This window comes from Anopheles aquasalis, chromosome 2, assembly GCF_943734665.1.
Source record: "Anopheles aquasalis chromosome 2, idAnoAquaMG_Q_19, whole genome shotgun sequence".
Classification (NCBI taxonomy): domain Eukaryota; kingdom Metazoa; phylum Arthropoda; class Insecta; order Diptera; family Culicidae; genus Anopheles; species Anopheles aquasalis.
In genome coordinates this window covers 10755001-10770000 of record NC_064877.1, presented here as the reverse complement: position 1 = coordinate 10770000, position 15000 = coordinate 10755001, and the positions used below count along the sequence as shown (strand labels likewise).

The 15000-nt window shown below is 45.3% G+C and overlaps 4 protein-coding genes across 9 annotated transcripts in view; 1 reads left to right on the top strand and 3 right to left on the bottom strand.

Annotated features, from left to right (window-relative positions):
- LOC126573035 (uncharacterized) overlaps positions 1 to 12 on the top strand; it is a 20465-nt gene extending 20453 nt beyond the window's left edge. For all 3 annotated transcript variants that reach the window (XM_050232817.1, XM_050232818.1, XM_050232819.1), the window contains one exon: positions 1 to 12. This exon is cut by the window's left edge and continues 2694 nt beyond it. The gene's annotated coding sequence lies outside the window, so the exon portion shown is untranslated.
- Positions 13 to 77: 65 nt separating this feature from the next.
- Positions 78 to 4723, bottom strand: LOC126573036 (enteropeptidase-like). 2 transcript variants are annotated; one of them, XM_050232820.1, is made up of 7 exons: positions 4506 to 4723; positions 2297 to 2547; positions 1486 to 2216; positions 1284 to 1418; positions 1012 to 1199; positions 634 to 927; positions 78 to 563 (listed from the first exon to the last, which is right to left on the bottom strand). In XM_050232820.1, the coding sequence occupies exons 2-7, from the start codon at positions 2437 to 2439 to the stop codon at positions 345 to 347; spliced, it is 1710 nt and encodes a 569-aa protein (XP_050088777.1). In that variant the 5' UTR covers positions 2440 to 2547; positions 4506 to 4723; the 3' UTR covers positions 78 to 344. The 2 variants fall into 2 exon arrangements, with proteins under 2 accessions (XP_050088777.1, XP_050088778.1); XM_050232821.1 differs by having other exon boundaries at positions 2297 to 2475.
- Positions 4724 to 5433: 710 nt separating this feature from the next.
- Positions 5434 to 7843, bottom strand: LOC126572384 (transmembrane protease serine 9-like). The gene is made up of 6 exons (XM_050231638.1): positions 7839 to 7843; positions 6614 to 6813; positions 6412 to 6546; positions 6140 to 6327; positions 5762 to 6055; positions 5434 to 5691 (listed from the first exon to the last, which is right to left on the bottom strand). The coding sequence occupies exons 1-6, from the start codon at positions 7841 to 7843 to the stop codon at positions 5506 to 5508; spliced, it is 1008 nt and encodes a 335-aa protein (XP_050087595.1). The 3' UTR covers positions 5434 to 5505.
- Positions 7844 to 11703: 3860 nt separating this feature from the next.
- The window catches only part of LOC126581656 (uncharacterized), a 35921-nt gene continuing 32624 nt past the window's right edge, over positions 11704 to 15000 (bottom strand). For all 3 annotated transcript variants that reach the window (XM_050245462.1, XM_050245464.1, XM_050245463.1), the window contains 5 exons: positions 14113 to 15000; positions 13906 to 14040; positions 13605 to 13807; positions 13208 to 13522; positions 11704 to 13109 (listed from right to left, as the gene is read on the bottom strand). The exon at positions 14113 to 15000 is cut by the window's right edge and continues 2672 nt beyond it. In XM_050245462.1, the coding sequence (XP_050101419.1) occupies positions 12687 to 13109; positions 13208 to 13522; positions 13605 to 13807; positions 13906 to 14040; positions 14113 to 15000 (1964 nt within the window). In that variant the 3' untranslated portion in view covers positions 11704 to 12686. The remainder of the gene's footprint in view (positions 13110 to 13207; positions 13523 to 13604; positions 13808 to 13905; positions 14041 to 14112) is intronic.

The following is a 15000-nucleotide window of genomic DNA, read 5'->3' as shown; positions in this document are numbered from 1 at the left end:
AACAAAGAAGGTTAGAAACACATCTTTTCATTGAGTTCCCTAATATTAAAAATCCGAAATCGTGTCGTCGTCAGTAATGCGTTGTTTAGGTAGTCATAGTTAATAGTAGTCGAATGGCAAACAAGCAGTGTGGTTTATTCCTGAGTAAATTGTTTATCGTGCTTGTCGGTGCAAACAACATCCTCACTCTCACTTCCTGCTGATGTTAGCATGTGAGTGGTCACATTTTTTCCGCGATTTTCATCTTTTACCTTCACATACAACGATAAGACAATGGAAATATTGATGAAAAAACTCCATTTGATAAATATCTGGCTGACTAGTAGTCTGGTTGGATTGTGCTTCTATAATGGTGTATTGTCGATATTATTATCATTCAAGTTCACCTGTTCGAACATACGGCCATTACCGACCGTATTACGGATCCAGGTGGCAATGGCGGGGTTAATAGAATTGTAGATAGCTCGACGCTTATCACAGTTGCCATGATTGCTGAGAATACCTTGCAGTTGCCACTGGCCAGTACCGGCGACGTAGCACATCAGGGGTGCACCTGTATCGTTCTGGAAGTAGAGAATGGAATTATGTAAAATTGATTAGCTCCATGAAAATAGAATCCCATATTTAACTTACATAGCAAGTGGCTTTGGTCAGAGGCTCTACACAGATGGTGTTGTCAGGAAGCTCTCTGTTGTAGGAGTTGCAACGCCCTGAGTGAGTGTTCCCCGCGGATACATTCATCAAATACTGCTCCGTTATAGTCGTATCCTCGAAATCGGTTTGCCATCCAGTGGTAAGGCACCGTTGCGTTGGATCGATGGTAGATGGTGTCTCCGTGAGACACACACTGCCGATGACATCGTTGAACTGCAGAGGAGTGGCCAGCTCTAGCAGTACCGCATCATCGGAGTACATTGGCTGATTGTTCTTAAAATGTAAGAAAGGTAGATAAAGTCGAGTATAGCATTTGTCTTAAATCCTAAACGGTTATCATAAGAAGTTTATGATTACCCGAGGATAAGGTACGACTCGCTTAATATTCACAATCTGTGGCGCTTCTTCGATATGCGGTGTTGTTAGCTGTTCTTCTAATGTGGTAAACTTAATCAGTCCAGCAAACAGCTTCCATTTTATTTCATCTGCAAACTCCGCCTTGCCCTTGATGCAGGTGTAACTAGTGAGGGCCCAGCGCGGGGATACTGCCCAGAAGGGAAACGAGATGGAGGAAGGTTATATCAATGCTTCGTTCCAGGGCCATAATCCCTTCGTATGCAAATGCTTACCGATATTGACCGCACACTTGATGGCCGGATTGTTGTTGAAGGCAAGCGCCAAACTAGCACAACTGGTGTGACCGGAAATGCGTCTGTCTTCGTAACGCTCATCAATCGTGGATTTATTGACTTTGCGACCACAATCTGAGCAGGACGATGTATAAGAGATGTAAGTAATGGAGTAGTGGAATGCTAATCTAACGATACTTACGATACTCTTGGCATTGAAGTTTAACAATCCCTTGGTTGCATTGCGTTGAATTGATCAACTCGAATGCTAGTTGATTCTTCTTCGTCACCCGGTACATATTATAACCTTTGGATCGCTTACTGTCGCTGGTGACTGTGAAGTTGGCGCCGCCAAAATAACCCAGCTCGCCGCACACCAAGTCGGTCAGTTCAGTATTCCAGCTATCACCGCATACCGTGTGATGTACGACTGAGTTGCGCCTCAATCGTAGTGTTCCTTTTGCATCTACCTGCGTGCAGTTCCACTCATCCGACTGATCTGGACATTGCGGATGGCCATCGCAGACGGACGTAGTTGTCACACAGCCACTGGTCTTACACTCAAAGCTGTTATCTGGCGAATAATTATATCTTCCCAATTCACCTCGCTCCATATTAGCTGGTTCTAAACTCTGATCCATAATGTTATCCCTATTATTCGTCCACACTGTTTCCGTTTCGCTAGTATGCTCTGGTTCACTCGTTGGTTCATTGTATGATGAGAGGGCACCTGTTGTCTCAGTTGTGGTGGCTATGGTCGTTTTCCATGTTGTCGAAGTCGTTATTTGTGGGCACGAAAGCACTGTTGGATTGTTGTGGAAGACGATGGTTACTATGATGACGGACACTAGCACCGCTAGACCAAGTAACCAGAAGGACCACGTTTTCTTCTTCTTATAATTTTTATCTTTAGCGATATGTTGTTTCTCATCTCTATCAGATCGAAAAAAGGACAAGAGTTTGATTGGACGTGACAGGAGAGGAGAAAAGATTTGAGAGCGCTGAATCCTTACCTCACGGACTTTGGTTGCTCGTTAACCAGCGGATCTTCCAGATCCAGCGCGGTGTCCTTGTAAGCGGTGAACATTTCTGGCCCGTTGTTCGTGCCATTCTTACCTACATTGGAAGCTGGAAGGCTGATCGGCTCGGACGACATACTGGATCGCACGGCAATACTGGATCGCTCCGTAATCTTTGCAAATTCCAAAATTAGCCAATAAGAGGCCCGTTAGCATCGGATCATCAACGTACCGCTCAACCGCTCCTGTTGGGAAGCAGTTACGACGGGGAGTTGAGAGTGGGGGTAGTCTCTTTTGTTAAAGATCCGGCCGGTTGATTCAAAATAATGAATAGCAAAGGGAGCAAAGCTGGAGTGTGGTTTCGCATACAGAATTTCAAGAGCAGAGCGAGCTCTTAAACCAATCATGCTCAGAGCGGTTGATAGAACGCTTGGTTGGAGTATGTGTGGATACCCGAAAATCTGCAACAGATCCGTGTTTTACCGGGCGAAATCATTTCTTCACTTTTCAATGATAGTTTTTAACGATTTAGCTATTTAAGGGTATTTTTTTCAAATGTTCAGAATTTGAAGATGGAGCAGCCTAGTGTTTGACATTTTCCCTCGCTCCGGGTACGTTTAGATACAGCCTTATTCAATGGACACCGCTCTATAACAAATGTAAGAATGCAAGGCTTATGATTCATGCATATTAAGCAAGAATGCTCGAGTAAACCAACAGCAATGCTTAGAATTACGCCGCTACCAGGCGCACATATGTATCTGTAACTATTGTATTACTTTTCTTGCACGCTAGTATATTGTGTACTGTCGGCGTTTGACATTGGTATCACTTGTGATTAACGATGCCGTAATATATGTTGCTGTTAATGTGATAGGAACGGATAGCAGATTTTAGCAACAATATTATTACTATTGCATTACTATATCACCGTTCAGATTGCCGTTCTGTGGCACCACTTCATACTTGTTACATATTCAGCATCTTTCCGTTCACTTCACCACTTTTGTACCAGTCTATGTCTCAACTTCACTGTTTATCTTGTTGCCTATTATCTTATTACCATCATCACCGGTTTCAGTGGCTGTTGCAATGCGGCACTTGAGGCGAATGTTCGGCGAGGCAACAGTTTTTGTTCAGTTATTGTTATGCGTCCCTACCGCGTCCGTGGGATTCTATGCGGCCGACTCCGACGCTTAACGCATCTTGTATGCCGATGCCCAGCACACAAGCTTGGCTAAGATGCTGCGCGATGTGAGCGAAAGAATCATTATTGATGTGAATGCGCGAATCAAGGCGCTGTTTCGACATCCGATTGTATTTACGGTCGTCGTTTGATAGCACAAACACACACGAATTCATTCATCGCACCTCCCGGCGCACCCACCGGTATCAGGTGCCGGTACCGGCAACATTGTTGACCATTATCGGTAATGGTGTGACAAAGCTAATATCATCAGCTTCAATTGAACACCGGTAGCATGGTCGCAACCTCCGTTCTTTATTAAACGCATTGGTACCGCCACATCGTAACCTACCAGGGGAAGGTTCGGCAAGAAGAAACATTGTTCGTGACGAAGAAATCTTTTTTTTTGCTGGGAATTTGTATGGAGATGTCACATGAATAGCTGCTTTTGTCGACCGTGATGACCGTGATCAAAATGATTTTGACTGTTTTCAATCATGCGTATGTACGTATAAGTCCTTAGCGGTTTAGCGAAAAAATGCTTCCAGGGTGAACGCACCGCGAACGAAATGAGTGGAACTCGACTCAGTATGACTCAAGCGGCCACTATTATTATCACGCGACAACGTAGCGATGGCGCTCTCATTGCATACTTCGTATCGCTTAACGCTCCCGAATTGCACTCTCACAGCGCTTCGTCAGAGCAGCTCTGGTGCTTGCTGTGCACCCTGTTGGCTCCGCCAGCAAATTCTCCTCAGGACCTAAGGCTTAAGGCTTGGAAGGGGTCAATAAATCAAGTCGAGTGTCTTTCTGCTTCTCAAAAATCGCTTCCCATCGCTCGCGTTCGACTTCCTTCGGACGTCGCCTGTGCGTCATTTCAATGAATTGATAGCGTCACGCCGCAAACGAATGTTTTTCGAAGAATTTCCGTTTTTCACGCAAATACTTGCTTTGCTTTTCCTTTGAAAGATCAGCACTTAACTATCGCATACGCGGACGTACTAGTTTTCAACTCACCTGCTCGACAAGAGCAGCCTCTCTTTGAAGGCCTCTCTGCAAATGATTTATAAACTGCTGGATTTACTGTTGATTCCCTGTCGATTGAGCACCTTGCATAGCGTTTGAACAGCACACCATATAGAGCACAGTGTTTAAACCGCTCAAATTCCTGTTTCTTCGCACTAGGGCCAGCAGCTTTGTTAACTTTTTCGACTTGAATCGTCCATGGATTTGCTACAGTTATGGCCACAAAAGTTGAATTGAAAAGTTTATGTTAATGAACTAGAGGCACTGAATGCCAACTGAAGACTGAATCGTTTGTGATCTACACTGGTTATATGCATTGCCAGCAAGGATCGTAACGTTGAGCGTCATAGGAATTTCCAAGCGCTCTGTCTGAGGGCGTTATCGCTAAAATTTCTCCTATGTACGGCCTCTGGATGTATGGCTGGTTGTATGAATCACGTTCGATGCGTTTGATGTTGACCCTACACCGCCAAGTACAGTGTGCGCTTATGTATAGACAATGTGTATATGTGTGTACACTTGTACACGCTAAATTTCGTCTTAATTGTCCTTATCATGGGCTGATGAATCAAGTTGAGTTTTACCCTGTACGTTGTGACGTCGTGTTCTGATTCATTCATTTGTTTTATTCATTAATAGTTTGTACCGTAGCAGCACGGGCATTCAGTGTAACATTAATGTATAGAAACAGTAGTGCGAGTTGAAAACAAAAATCCTAAGCCGTTGTACTTGTCGGTTCAATCGAAATCCTCGTCCTCCCTAGATCAGCCTCTTCCTGTAGTCTCCTGCGTCGTAATGCGTATCTTATACAGATGAATTTTAACATTTTATTCCGCATTTTCTTTTGTTTGCAATCTCATATGCTTGCTGAGATTTTATTGCAGAAGAAAATAGGAACATTGAAGAAAAAACTCTCTTTAATAAACGTCTGGACGAGTCGGTGGGTTGGATTGTGCTCTTATAATGGTCTATTGTCGATATTATTATCATTCTAGTTCACCTGTTCGAACATACGGCCATTACCGACCGTATTACGGATCCAGGTGGCAATGGCGGGGTTAATAGAATTGTAGATAGCTCGACGCTTATCACAGTTGCCATGATTGCTGAGAACACCTTGCAGTTGCCACTGGCCAGTACCGGCGACGTAGCACATCAGGGGTGCACCTGTATCGTTCTGGAAGTAGAGAATGGAATTATGTAAAATTGATTAGCTCCATGAAAATAGAATCCCATATTTAACTTACATAGCAAGTGGCTTTGGTCAGAGGCTCTACACAGATGGTGTTGTCAGGAAGCTCTCTGTTGTAGGAGTTGCAACGCCCTGAGTGAGTGTTCCCCGCGGATACATTCATCAAATACTGCTCCGTTATAGCCGTATCCTCGAAATCGGTTTGCCATCCAGTGGTAAGGCACCGTTGCGTTGGATCGATGGTAGATGGTGTCTCCGTGAGACACACACTGCCGATGACATCGTTGAACTGCAGAGGAGTGGCCAGCTCTAGCAGTACCGCATCATCGGAGTACATTGGCTGATTGTTCTTAAAATGTAAGAAAGGTAGATAAAGTCGAGTATAGCATTTGTCTTAAATCCTAAACGGTTATCATAAGAAGTTTATGATTACCCGAGGATAAGGTACGACTCGCTTAATATTCACAATCTGTGGCGCTTCTTCGATATGCGGTGTTGTTAGCTGTTCTTCTGATGTGGTAAACTTAATCAGTCCAGCAAACAGCTTCCATTTTATTTCATCTGCAAACTCCGCCTTGCCCTTGATGCAGGTGTAACTAGTGAGGGCCCAGCGCGGGGATACTGCCCAGAAGGGAAACGAGATGGAGGAAGGTTATATCAATGCTTCGTTCCAGGGCCATAATCCCTTCGTATGCAAATGCTTACCGATATTGACCGCACACTTGATGGCCGGATTGTTGTTGAAGGCAAGCGCCAAACTAGCACAACTGGTGTGACCGGAAATGCGTCTGTCTTCGTAACGCTCATCAATCGTGGATTTATTGACTTTGCGACCACAATCTGAGCAGGACGATGTATAAGAGATGTAAGTAATGGAGTAGTGGAATGCTAATCTAACGATACTTACGATACTCTTGGCATTGAAGTTTAAGAATCCTTTGGTTGCATTGCGTTGAATCGATCAACTCGAATGCTAGTCGACTCTTTTCCTTTACCCGGTACATGCAATATCCTTCCAACCGCTTACTGTCGCTGATGAACGTGAAGTTGGTGCCACCAAAATAACCCAGCTTGCCGCATACAAAGTCGGTCAGATTATCATTCCAGCTATCACCGCATACGAACAGAGCCGAAGATGGGTTGTGGCCGAACCGAAGAATTCCTTCTGGGTCTAGTTGCGCGTAGTCCCTTTCTTCTGATGGGTACTGACTTTGCGAATGGCCATCCAGAACGATCCAACCCGCCAGTATGACGACAGCAAGCAGGATCACTAGCAGCGCAAGACCGTATAACCAGTAGATGCAGCTTTCATTAGTTTTCTTCTGTTCGTATTTTTTCGCTCTGCCAAAACCAAGAAAGAACAAATATATTTACATAGAGATGCGAGACATTTTTAAGATAAAATCTCTTATTTCTTTGAGCGTTTGTCTTCTATGTTAAGGGGGGACTTCGGTATTTAATTTTTATTGGTAGCATATGTTTTTAACATTTTTCCCTGAAAGCTGATCCTTTCAAGAGTATTGTGTAAAAATTTTGGATCAATCGAGGAAAAACTGACAAAGATACAGATGTTTGAAAATCCGCGTTTCATACAAGGCTCCATGCAGCCCGCTACTTTGAACAGCGTTCCCCAAAACCAACGTTTTCAATGTCGGTGTCCATCGTACCGTAAAAACTACTGGGCCGATCCATTTGAAATTTTTAACACATAATTTGCACACTTTTTGCCAGGTTTTGGTTTTGACGGTTTGAATTTTCAAGCATATTTGGTCGTATTTTGGGTACGACTCGTTAAAAACTTCATCCAAAAATTATACATTTCAAAAATCAACCTAAAAAACAAATTTAACATAATTGTTTTAAAGAAAGTATCAACATTAGTTATTCAAACTCGACGGGGCCATATTTGTCAGGTAAAATAGCATACAGGCAATGTGTTGCCATCGCCATGCTAGATATAAAAACCTTTTAACAGAGAATACTGAGAATATATGTCGCACGGAAATCGGTGGAAGTGGGGTGCTCGTTAAGAATCCCGGAACCGGGAAGTAAAGTAGGGAAGAGTGAATTTGAAGCAGCTAAAAAATTGAAGTAACACGAAGGTAGCTAATACTGGAACTATCTTATCTTACCTCATTGGTTCGGGGTGCGCGTTGTATTGGACCAACGGTTCGGCTTGGTCTTGCTCGGACTCCGACTGCAGGTCGTGCTCTTTACTCAGATCGCCTAGCTCTATTGCGGTGTCCGCGCTGGCACAACCCTTTCCTGAGTTGTTGACTGGAGGTTTGGGGCAAGGAACTACCTTGCTGATCGGGATGGACCCTCCAGTCCGAAAACACTCCTCAACATATTCTGTGATCGCCATTTTTCTGCGAATCTTTGAGAATCCTTTCTTGTTATTTCGTCTTCACTTTCACTGCGCTACAATGCTGCGATTTATTTTTGGTCACGTGATTGGAACGGGTTGCTGTTATCACACACAATATCACAACTATATCACCATTCAAACTGTCGTATAATACATGCTGCTTATCACATCTAATATTTCTTAAACTTGTAGCAAGGATTGATACACGTTTACACCACTGCGAAACACCACTGACTAACGAAAATAGAAAAACATCCGTGAATCGATGGCCCCTTTTTGCAGATACCTTCCAGACCGTGACACTGTGTTGCTGCGTATCATCTTATTAGTATTTGTTTCTAGAATGTAAAAATGCATGTATACTACTAAATCGAAGATCAGCTAGACCAGCTAGACACCTTCGATAGCCGATGCCGGACAAGGTATGTTCAGGAGTTGCGCATTGACAAGTGTAACGTTATCTGTCGCTTTTCCTGCTTCAATTATCCTCACGTGTAAATTCAAAGGGTTGTGGGATGTGGGCTTTGATTGAGTACGAAACTGATTCATAATGGAGCTTTATACCGCTCGCCGATCACAACTTCACCAATGCTTAAAAAAAGTTGATGGATGGTAATTTGATGGTTCATTTAATCGATCTTTTGAATCGGAAACTCTAAATTTCTTCCGTTCAGGAACATACACGGCACAATCGGTGTGAGAAACCTTAAACGAGCACATTTCACTAAAATGATGCAAGTCAACAAACGCCGATTAAGTGCTGCACACATAATTAAATTGATACTGATGATCTCCTGATGGCATTGTCTTGACCCGGTAAACAACTATGTGTGCGATTGATCGCATTTCGGATGTTTTCGGGGATTTTTGGTGCCACAGACATCACCCAGATCGTCAGTTGATTGTGCTCGTTCCGTGTGATCGCCAGGTTGATCTGTTTGATTCGTTGCGCCTCCCCTCCGTTATCTCTTATTCGCGTTGTCAACCGGTTTTTTATTCAAAGTCAAACGATACGGCAGGGACTTTCCGCGCATCGTTCGTTTAAGAATTTGGGGTTTTCCATAGAAGACCCCAAATTTCTAGTTTCTAGAGCCGGAGTCTCTCATATCTCCTGTTCATTGGCAGATTTTTACAATATTCATCGGATGTAGAATATTAGTTTTCATGAAACTAACATTGGAAAGGGGCTCTCCTTCCCATCGAGTCCAGCACACCGATCGGTAAGCAGAATTAGGACTCAGGCTTTGGATTCTTTTCTGATTTAGACAAGAGAAAAAGCTTCTGACTTTTCCAGCGGTTAGAAACCACATGGGAACAGCGCAGCACTCCACTACATGATAACCTTGAACGGGACACTACAGTATAGGATCATAGGACCGGCTCACACTATTGCAAATGATCTAAACCATCTCCTCGTTTTTCACCGCGTTTTCTTCGTTTGCGTTTTTGCATTTCCACGTCACGCTTTTCCGTAATTCCCTCAGAACACTCGTCTGTGTAAACTTCCTTCAGCTGGAGCACCACTAAGAAACACTGAAATTGGCAAAACTTCCGATACTGCAGACACGAAACTGGTTAACACTTTACTAAGGCGAAACGCGGCAGCCTTATTTCAACGCACGACTGGCTGGTGGTCGACCATGACTGTTCTCCTCCTCGCGGACTTGAACATTTACGAGCTGTGGGCCACCAAACTTCTCTGCTGCTCATCTTGGTCTCGACGGTGCTTCATCCGAGGATTCACCGGCAGCATTCAGTCACTCCACGATAAGAGATGGTTATCACGGCTACCGTCCGAATCCCACGGAGCGCTTATTGTCGAAATGCTGGATGCTGGGAGCATTCATTGGTCCACCGGTCGTTCATCGAACGGTTCATCGGATAGGGGGTTGACTCACGCGCGATCGCACCATCGAACTTCTGGGCTTTTTGCAGAACGTATCTGTTATCAGTGGCATTCGTAATAGTGGCCGTTGGACACGGAACGGACTTTTGCTCATGCTATTTTTCCAAATGTGGTGACGGTAGATGTCAACATTACGCGGGGACATTCCATGAGCTGTTCCTATCATGTCCTTATCATGGCATTACGTTGCGTGATGTTGGCGGCTGGCGACAAGTGACGTCAAAAACAGAAAACGTACCCCATCATTCGACTTGCAATCGTCTTTTTGATGATTCGAGAGGTAATTTGTGTTGTTTGTGATTTTAAATTTTCTACTTTGTGATAGCACTAAAAAGTTTTTCCACAATGAAAAGTTTATTAGATAATTGGCTAGCTTCGAACTTTTAGCCTCACTCACTTTCTCACTCACTCAATAAATTTCACTTTCCTAAACACACATCGTAAATAGGCTTCTGCCCCGACCACCTTATTGTCGCTTGGAATTCGCGCAACTAGAACCCATGCAAACAATGGCACAAGAGGAAGATAGACTACCAGCTAAAGGAAGCGATATGTACGTCACTGTTTCGACACGCGTGCTGAACGTCGTTTGCTTTTTCCGATTATGTTTCATACTTTTCGAATTTCGGCAAAAACACAAAGAAATATTGTAATAATCAAACTCAAATCAAAACGAATCACCGCAAGAGCTTTGAGTGATTTTAAAACCCCAGAACGTTTGGAGTTTCGTCCGCACACTGCTTTTTCAAGGAGAGAGTTTGTTTTATCCTAAACACGTGGCCCTTGCAACACCAGGATCACTATGTTCTGCTCACGAAGTGTATCAATTGATATTTCTACCTCGTATAAATCATCCGAGGCAACACAATACACAACGATTATCACCTAACAACATGAACATGTGCGTCCCCATCACTGGCCAACTGATCGTGGGTATTAAGGACCAACGTGCTCAAAGTATAAAGCGCATTGTGATCTTCACAAATGTAATCAACAACTGGCAGAGTTTCTCAGAATTTCTGGCTTTTATGCTGCCGCTCAATGAACAAAATGAACAGAGAATGACGAAACGAGACGATCGTCGCTGTTTGGTTCGATTCGTATTCGTTGCGTATCTTGTGTGAGCACGCTGGAAGAAATGTACCAATTATGTAGCGGACCGGTTTAGGGTGAAGAATATAATGTGAATCATCGCATCTTTTTCGCGTCATCCGTGTGTCGCTATTGGTGCTCTTGACTAGATGGCGTGATATTATTTTTCATACCGTTCAATGAAATGGATAGAAAATAGATCGTTTTGCGAAAGGTAACTTTCGAAGGAGAGCTCCAACCGCAGATTGAGCTTCCCGTTTCATTCACTCTAGTGTGCAAGTTTAAGTTGAATTTGTGTGGGTGCCCCAGTGCCGGCGGCGAGTGTTGTGAACTAATTTTCTGCTCCTTGGTGCTTCGTGCAAGCGAGATAAGGGGCTGGTTTGGGTGGTGATTAAAATATTAGTAAAAAAAAACGGCAATCACCAGCTGGGAACAAATCGTCACTATCAAGTATTCGTTAGTTTTACGAACCTTCTCCAATGGTTTAAGTGAAAACATAACAACTAACATTGCGTTGATTGAGATGCCGCAGCGGTAGCGTGTCTGTAAAAAAGCCCTCATAAATTGTTCTTATAGTTTCGGATATCGTAGTTTCTAGTGTCAGACAACGGAATATACACCAGAGTAGTTTATTCCTAAGCATATTATCTTCATTTTATTAATTACATACAAACAAACTGCTCTGCACGACGAAACGAGATGAGTGTGAATACCGTCGTGGATCGCTGATGAGTTTTATTCTATCCACACGGCATCAAACCATCCGTGTTCCATCATCCATCTCTACCGTAGTGCCACGCGCTATACAATGTAACTTGGATGACGATTGAGTAGAAACACACTCGATATAAAAATCACTATAAAACCCCATGCTAAAAATGTTGTTGTGGTGTCGCCGAACAAGCCATCATGCTTATCGGTTTAATCGATATCCTCACCCTCACTACGATCTACTGCCCCTTCCTTCAGTCGTCTACGTGATATTCCGCATGTGTGGCAATAACTGTGAGTTTCCACATTTTATCCGCCATTTTCAATTTTTAGCCCTCAAACTGTACCTTCGTACGGGGGCTTGAGTGCGTTTTAGTGAAGAAAAATATGATAAAATGGAAATGGGAAAAAATCTCCCAATGCTGTACATCTCGCTGGCTGACTGGCTACCGCTCATCTAGTGATCTATTGCCATCGGGGTTACCCTGTGATCCTCGGATCGGTTGAACCATTCAGACGCATCGCAGTAGCAGCTCACTGCGTGCGTACGTGCGTGCGCGATTGCTCTCTTGCTCGCTGGCTTAGTTGGCACAAAATGTATACGACTTTTGTGACTAGGATTCTCTTCCTTTCTGTTCGTTTTCGTTTTGCTGCTTCGATTCCACTCCCGTCCCGTGGAGGACGTACAATTTCGTACAATCTATGCAGTGTTAGTATTCCGAGCCACCGCCCTTGCTCCTTTCTGCTATATATTCCTCATGATCCCACTCGGCTCCCTATTACAGACGATTCTCTACGTTAGGCGTGTTCCTAGTGTTTTTCCGGCGTGCTGTATATTGGTAGGATAATCATTATTTACAAAAAAAAGGCTTGCTCGCGGTGTGCAGGCCTGCGCCTACTTTTCTATCGTGCAACGGTGGACTTTGTCGTCGGTGCCGTCGTCGTCGTCGTCGTCGTCGTCGTCGTGGTCGGTGTCTCAGAGTTAGTTGCAGATGGCGTGACTGTGCTTTCCATCCGTGGCTCCACGGTCGTCGGTTGTTGTGCAGGGGATGGGGCAATCGTTGAGGTTGAGTTGTCAATCGGCATCGAGAAAGTGGAACTAGCCGGCGAGGTTTCAGTTGTGGAGGCCGTTGTGAGTATCGTCTGCTCGAACATACGGCCATTACCGACCGTATTGCGGATCCAGGTGGCAATGGTTGAGGTAATGGAATTGTAGATGGCCGGGTGTGGTCGCTTACCACAGTTGCCATGGTAACTGAGCACACCTTCCAGCTGCCACTGGCCGGTACCGTCGACGTAGCACATCAGTGGTGCACCTTCATCGTTCTGGAAGTAGAGAGAGAGAGAGAGTGGCGTTATATAACGTTTACTAAAGCTCCATAACGATCCTAAACCAGTTCAATAATTTTCGAACCCAAACTTACATAGCAAGTCGTCATGTTGCTGTTCAGATACCCTGCACAGATGGTGTTTTCAGGAAGTGCACCGTTGTAGTGGATGGAGGAGTTACAACGATCCGTTGGCACGTTCGGGACGGGTAGATACTTGAGGTACTGCTCCGTTGCAGCCGTATGCTCGAGATCGGATCCCCATCCAGCGGTAACGCACAGGCGCTCCGGATCAATGGTGGCGGGTGTCTCCGTGAGGCACACACTGCCAACCACTTCGTTCAGTTTCAGGGGGCTGTCCAGCTCCAGCAGCACCAAATCGCCGGTGTACATAAACTGCTTGTACTTGGACTGTAACGGGAAGAAGAGAGTTAAGGTTTGAATCGTAGGTAATTTATATCCCAAACGGGGATCATCAGAAGTTTATCATTACCTGAGGATAAGGCACGACCCGTTTCACGTCCACAACCTGTAGCGTAGGATCGATGTGCGGTGTTGCAAGCTGCTCCAGTGAAGTGGAAAACACTGACTTTCCTGCAAACAGCTTCCACTTCATCTCACCAACGTTACGATTGTTCACGAACTCCGTCTTGCCCATAATGCACGTGTAGCTAGTGAGTGCCCAGCGCGGTGATACTGTCCGGATGGGAAAAAATGAAGGAAGGTTAGATCAACGAATCATTCCTGGGCTAACGGTGTGTCCGGTTATTCCACGTATGCAACGCGCTGCTTACCAATATTGGCTGTACATTTGATGGCCGCATTGTTGCTGAAAGCAAGCGCCAAGCTTGGCCATTGGCTCTGATCCGAAATAGAACCACCGGCTATACGTTGCTCCAGCGAAGATTCAATGGCTTTGCGACCACAATCTGCCGAGGGCAAATAAATAGAAGTAAGTATGCGCCTTTTAAAATGGATTCTCATTTTTTAGTGATACTCACGATACTCTTCACACTGCAGCTGAAGCCCCTTCTGGCACTGCACCGAATCAATCATCTCAAACGCTAGCCGATCCTTCTCGGTAACCCGGTACATGCTGTACCCTTCCGATCGATTACTGACGCTCGTGAACGTGATTTTGGTAGCGCCAACGTACCCCAGCTCACCGCACACCAAATCGGCCAGCTTACCATTCCACCCATCACCGCATACGGCCAGGGCAGCAGTAGAGTTGCGTTTCACGCGCAGCGTTCCTTCATCTCCTGCATCCAGCTGCTGGCAGTTCCACTCATCCGACTGATCCGGACACTGCGGATGACCATCGCAGACGAACGCAGCGGCCACACAACCCCCCGTATTACACTTGAAGCTATCATCCAGCGAGCAATCGCACAATCGTTCGTCCTCTCCATCGCTACAGTCCGACGTCCCATCACAGCGCCACGCTTCCGGGATGCACTTGCGCTGCCCGGCACAGAAGTACTCATCGTTGGTGCACGTATCCGGACAGTTACTCTCGTCGAACCCATTGGCACACTGTTCCAGCCCATCGCACTTCCAGAGTGCCGGCAGGCAGGGGCCCTTACCGGTGGCCGGATTGCAGGAGATTTCATCAAAGTTACACTGCCACTCGTCACACTGCTGCTCATCCGAACCATCGTGACAGTGCGCGATACCGTCGCACACGTGCAACCGAGCGAGACACACCCCATCCTGGCACTGGAAGTGACCCGGACAACCGAGCCGCTCGCAGTCCTGCTCGTCCGAGTTGTCCGAACAGTGGGACACCGAGTCGCAGCGTTCGGATTTCTGGATGCAGGAGCTACCGTCCTTGATCGAGGTACCGTTGGTGCACTCGAACTGACCGACGGCACACTTGGTGAACATCG

Bases quoted from the DNA above. Each gene is read 5' to 3' on its own strand.
- LOC126573036 (XM_050232820.1), bottom strand. From the start codon at position 2,439: ATGTCGTCCGAGCCGATCAGCCTTCCAGCTTCCAATGTAGGTAAGAAT. The intron at 1,419-1,485 runs GTAAGTATCGTT...CGTCCTGCTCAG, and splicing joins ACTTCAATGCCAAGAGTATC to ATTGTGGTCGCAAAGTCAAT. The intron at 928-1,011 runs GTAATCATAAAC...TTACATTTTAAG, and splicing joins GAGTCGTACCTTATCCTCGG to AACAATCAGCCAATGTACTC.
- LOC126572384 (XM_050231638.1), bottom strand. The intron at 6,328-6,411 runs GTAAGCATTTGC...CCTTCTGGGCAG, and splicing joins CAAGTGTGCGGTCAATATCG to TATCCCCGCGCTGGGCCCTC. The intron at 5,692-5,761 runs GTAAGTTAAATA...CTCTACTTCCAG, and splicing joins TGACCAAAGCCACTTGCTAT to AACGATACAGGTGCACCCCT.